This window comes from Suillus subalutaceus, assembly GCF_016647625.1.
Source record: "Suillus subalutaceus strain FC151 chromosome Unknown DFJ58scaffold_951, whole genome shotgun sequence".
Classification (NCBI taxonomy): domain Eukaryota; kingdom Fungi; phylum Basidiomycota; class Agaricomycetes; order Boletales; family Suillaceae; genus Suillus; species Suillus subalutaceus.
The window spans coordinates 1-4,493 of NW_024541200.1; the positions used below are offsets into that span (position 1 = coordinate 1).

The 4,493-nt window shown below is 46.2% G+C and overlaps 2 protein-coding genes across 2 annotated transcripts; both read right to left on the bottom strand.

The window, feature by feature from the left end:
- Window positions 1–668: 668 nt before the first annotated feature.
- DFJ58DRAFT_673783 (uncharacterized protein) lies at window positions 669–995 on the bottom strand (the record flags this gene model as incomplete). The annotated part of the gene is made up of 1 exon (XM_041383079.1): window positions 669–995. A coding segment is annotated over one exon (327 nt), but the record flags the coding sequence as incomplete, so codon positions are not given.
- Window positions 996–1,036: 41 nt separating this feature from the next.
- On the bottom strand, window positions 1,037–1,943 carry DFJ58DRAFT_850744 (uncharacterized protein; the record flags this gene model as incomplete). Its single annotated transcript, XM_041393796.1, has 4 exons — window positions 1,037–1,081; window positions 1,102–1,234; window positions 1,285–1,613; window positions 1,716–1,943. The coding sequence occupies 4 exons, from the start codon at window positions 1,941–1,943 to the stop codon at window positions 1,037–1,039; spliced, it is 735 nt and encodes a 244-aa protein (XP_041234538.1).
- Between the last annotated feature and the right edge of the window lie 2,550 nt (window positions 1,944–4,493).

Sequence of the window (4,493 nt, forward strand, 5' to 3'; positions counted from 1 at the left end):
TCAAGACAACAAAAATGTATATCATCTTAAATTTGAATTTTCTTAACTCGAGACTCGAAACTCATAAAAATGTACAATACCTAGGCCTATCTGTCTATATGATATGTATCTGGGCCCACCCGTCTATCTAATATTACCCGACATCGGCCCACCCATCTATGTAGAATTCCCCACGTCAGCCCACCCGTCTATCTAATATGACCCCACGTCAGCCCACCCGTCTATCTAATAAATAATTCCGCTCACCCTCGGCCCACCCGTCTATCTGATATTACCCCACGTCGGCCCACCTGTCTATCTAATAAATATTTCACCGCTCCCTCGGCCCATCCGTCTACAAAATAATACTAATACATCGGCCCACACGTCTATATAATACTATTTGCTATACATCTCTCCTCAGGTCTATAATATATGTCAATCCTACTCTACATATTACCCACATGGGCCCACCCATCTCCATAATAATATTTCTCCCGGCCCATCTGCTATCGTCGATGATATATATAACATCAGCATAGATGGGCCCACCCATCTCCATCGGAAATAATATGCCTCCCAGCCCACCCGTCAACATCGGGAATATACATAACATCGGCCCATAATCCGCTGGCCCGTATTACACGGGATATTATGTAGGTCAGGTGACCCGTATAATACGGGATTTGTCACTGAAGGGGCTCCCAAGCCACATCACCCATAGCCTTTGTGAAAGAAACAAGATCAGCGTTGTCAACAATAGCCTCACACCAGCACGCAAGGCTGACAGAGACCATGAAAAAGCCCTTTTTCCCTCCGTGGTGAAGACACAACCAATCCCCCACAGCACGTCTGTCCTCTTGGACGAGTGCCTCCTTGTTGCGCCAATCTGGTTGGCAGGAGGCCCACCACACGAACCACTGCTGAGCATAACTGGGAGTGTCAGTCACTGACACCAAGGGGCGTTTCATGGGGCGACCACTCTTTATCCATACTCCAACCTCGCGGGGTCGTTGTTGTAGTGCTTTCGTCCAACTCTAATTCATCACCTGCTGTCTTACCACGATGCACGCTGAAGGTATTGCTGATCAGCACCGAACAACTATCAAGACATATAAATACATACAACCAACTTGTGATCTGGCCGCCTAGACGTGGCTGAGGACCTCCGATGAGGATGGCAACCGCGCAACCAGTCTTCATATATATTTGGTTAGCAGCTGCATCAAGTGTCTTGAGCAAGGAGTCCATTGCGCTGTGAGTTCATGAATACATTTTTTCTGTGCAGATAGAGTGTGATCTTACCCTTGGATACCAGAAAGGCATTCACTATCGTGCTCTCCATCAGCAGCTTCATGCTCGTTGACCAGTGACTGTTTTCTGAACTGCTCGACCTCTGCTTTGACCTCTGGTGTCGCCTCTCGAAGAAGCTCATTGAAATGATTTTTCTGCCACTCAAGGAACCTTGTTGGACTATCCCTCTCGATGGTCGGAACAAAAGCTTGCACGTAAGCGCCATATTCCTTCTCCATCTCCGTCTTGAATTCTCCTTTGTAATAGAGGCAAGAGTATGCTTGCCATGGCAGGAAGCTGGCCCTTGTGTTTGCCAGCAAGGTCGAGAAGTTTTTGTGACCCTGTACCACTCGTTATGCCATGTGAATGGTTAAAATACCAGTGGTAGATCTGCTACACGGGGAATCAAAAAGGACTGCAAGTGTGCATACAAATTTGCTTACCTTCTCTTTCTTCTTTCTATCATTCGAGTCAATGTCCTCAGCGCTAATATGGGCGTCTACCGGCTTGGCTTCGGTACAAGGAGTGAGCGGATAGGTGGCGAACCACTCTTTGTAAGTGTCCTTCCAGAAGATCTGGTGTGCCTTTGCGTTTGTAGTAGCGAGGAACGAGGACAGTCTTGACTCTAACCATACGACTTGTTCCTTTGTCGCCCAAGCTGGTTGACCCATGGTGGACAATAGAATTTTGAAACTGGGGGGATTTTTTGAAAAATAGGCTCTTTTTAAACGCTCCGCATTCGCGTGAAGTTATATAGTAAGCCTATTTTTGTATCTAATATGCAAGGGTCTGACATGATGTGATAATGTGACTTCGGCCAGGTACACTTTACCTACAAAAAAACGCTGTTCATGGATGTTGTTGTTGTCGAGTACGGGCTTATTCATCCTTCAATGTTGTCCCTGACCACTTATTATAATCCAATGACAAGTGAACCTTTTAAAATTGTTGCGTTTCTACTCCCCACTTCTAATTGTGACTAAATCGGACCAAATAATTGACTACACCCACTCAGGATTTCGCATCTCCAGAGAGATTATTCTAGAAGAAATTCCAGGAGATCAACCGCACTCCTCTGACATGCTCATACCTTCATCGCCGCCACTCATCGTAAACAACCCACTGTCTGCACCACCATATCAGCTCAGGAGCGCTCCAGCAATCAACTGGAGCGCTCATCCAGCACACCAGCCTGCTATGGTGATGCCTCGCCTTCCTGTTCCTCCACTGCCTGTTGAATCTCCTGCACCACATCAACAAAGGATGATGTTCTTTGAAGATGGAGAGCCAGCATCTATGGTATGTAATTTGGTAACAGCATTGCATATATAGACTTAGACTCCGTTCAGGAACTTGAATCTGGCTAAGTTTCGACGAGATTTTGAACTTCAAATTTACTTAAGTAAGCTTGCTGGATTGCCGTTCAATGTGACTGATTACATGTCACACCTTGGAATCATATACAGTTATGCCCCCAATCCGACGCTTTCGTTATTGCGACCATCTTTGCAGCCAAACAACTCTAATGACGAAGAAGAACTCGAAAAAAATGACGGGATGCCACCTTGACAGAACCGAAAGATTGTTGTGTTTGGTCGCAGAGCGATGAGACGGCGTTGATGAACTATGTCATCGCCAACAGATCAAAAGGGGGAGATGGCCTCAATTTCGATAAGACGTTCTGGAATGATACTGCTGTGGAGATGGTGAAACAGCCTGTAATGCAAGGTGAGTCCTGCCACAGATATCACGCCGTATTCATCTGACTTCTGCCTTATTCTAAGGCACTGCAAAGACTGCAGAGGCATGTCAAACAAAATGGTCACGAGTACGTACATATTTCTACTGAGTGGCTGCTGGCAGTACTGATCTCTACTTTTCAGATTCACAAGTTGTATCAAGTCATCTACAAGATAGCGCACGCCTCTGGAATCTCATACAGTCCAGAGCTTGGCGCAAATATCGGACATGAATCAGAGATGATCTGGGCAGACTACACTAGGGTATGTTTTTTTTATCATTTCCTGTCATGCCAGTGTGCTAACTACATACATAGCACAACCCCCAAGCAAAGCCTTACAAGATGAAGGGCTGGCCTCATTATGAGGCGCTACATGGTATCATGTCAGCGCAACCAAGCACCTGGGTTGGTTTCCATGCGGGCATTGACAACGCATTAACACCCAGCGTAAGTGCCACTCCTGGGCCATCCAGTGCCAGTGACGTCATGATGGCATCACTGGAGGACGCACTTGACCGTGTGGAATTCAACGCTCATCCTACTACTGACAACAATAACGACACTATGCACGCTGAGCCAGGGACATCTGGTCCTCCTGTTGCACCCTTCATTCCCATCTCCATTCCCCCCACAGCTTCTACTCCTGTCATGCCCATCACGCCCATCACCCCCAACCAGTTTCAACATCATGCAAAGTCGCCCTGCTCCCTCCACTCCACCACAATCCTCCAAAGGGAAGTTGTCGTCAAAGTCGCAGTGTCTATCAATGCCATCAGCATTGGAAGGCTTGGGAGGAAAGATGGCTGATAGTATTGCTAATGCAATGACAGCATTTCAGGAGACAGTCTCCAGTCATTTTGTTGAGCCTGTCCCCCTCTGCAAACAAAAAGCCATTCTACAGGTACAGGATGAAGAAGATCTTGACGCACATGAAATTGGTCACTATGATTAATTTGTTTCAAGCTGATGTTTGTGTTGCTGATTTGTATCTCAACATTAAATGTGATATCATACGCAAAGTCTTTCTTGCACAGTATTTAGAGGACTATAGGAAGGCGAAGGAGCTCTAACTATGCTACAATTTGTTGTAGTACTAAATACATCATGTTATTGTTCTGGTGCTAACCATGCTTCTTCCTCCGCATCCAACCAGAATGGCATTTCTTCCTCTGCCACGAATGACTCATCTTACAAAAATTTGATACATTGAGAAAAGTGTTACAGTAAGACGAATAGTGCTACACTAAGAATTAGTCCTGCACTCCAGGTGGCATTCGGTTCCCCTCTTCGACGTCTCTCTGCAAGATAATCTAACCACATAGATTGTGCAAGTTAGGTCGCGATGTTCATGTGCACATGTCCTCGCAGCTTCAGTTGGAGGACCGTCAGCGAGCATACCGGTGTACTGAGGCCCCCACTCATCTGACTCAACGTGTCGATAGTCCAGTAAGTTGTTAGGGTTGTGGATACGGATTATATT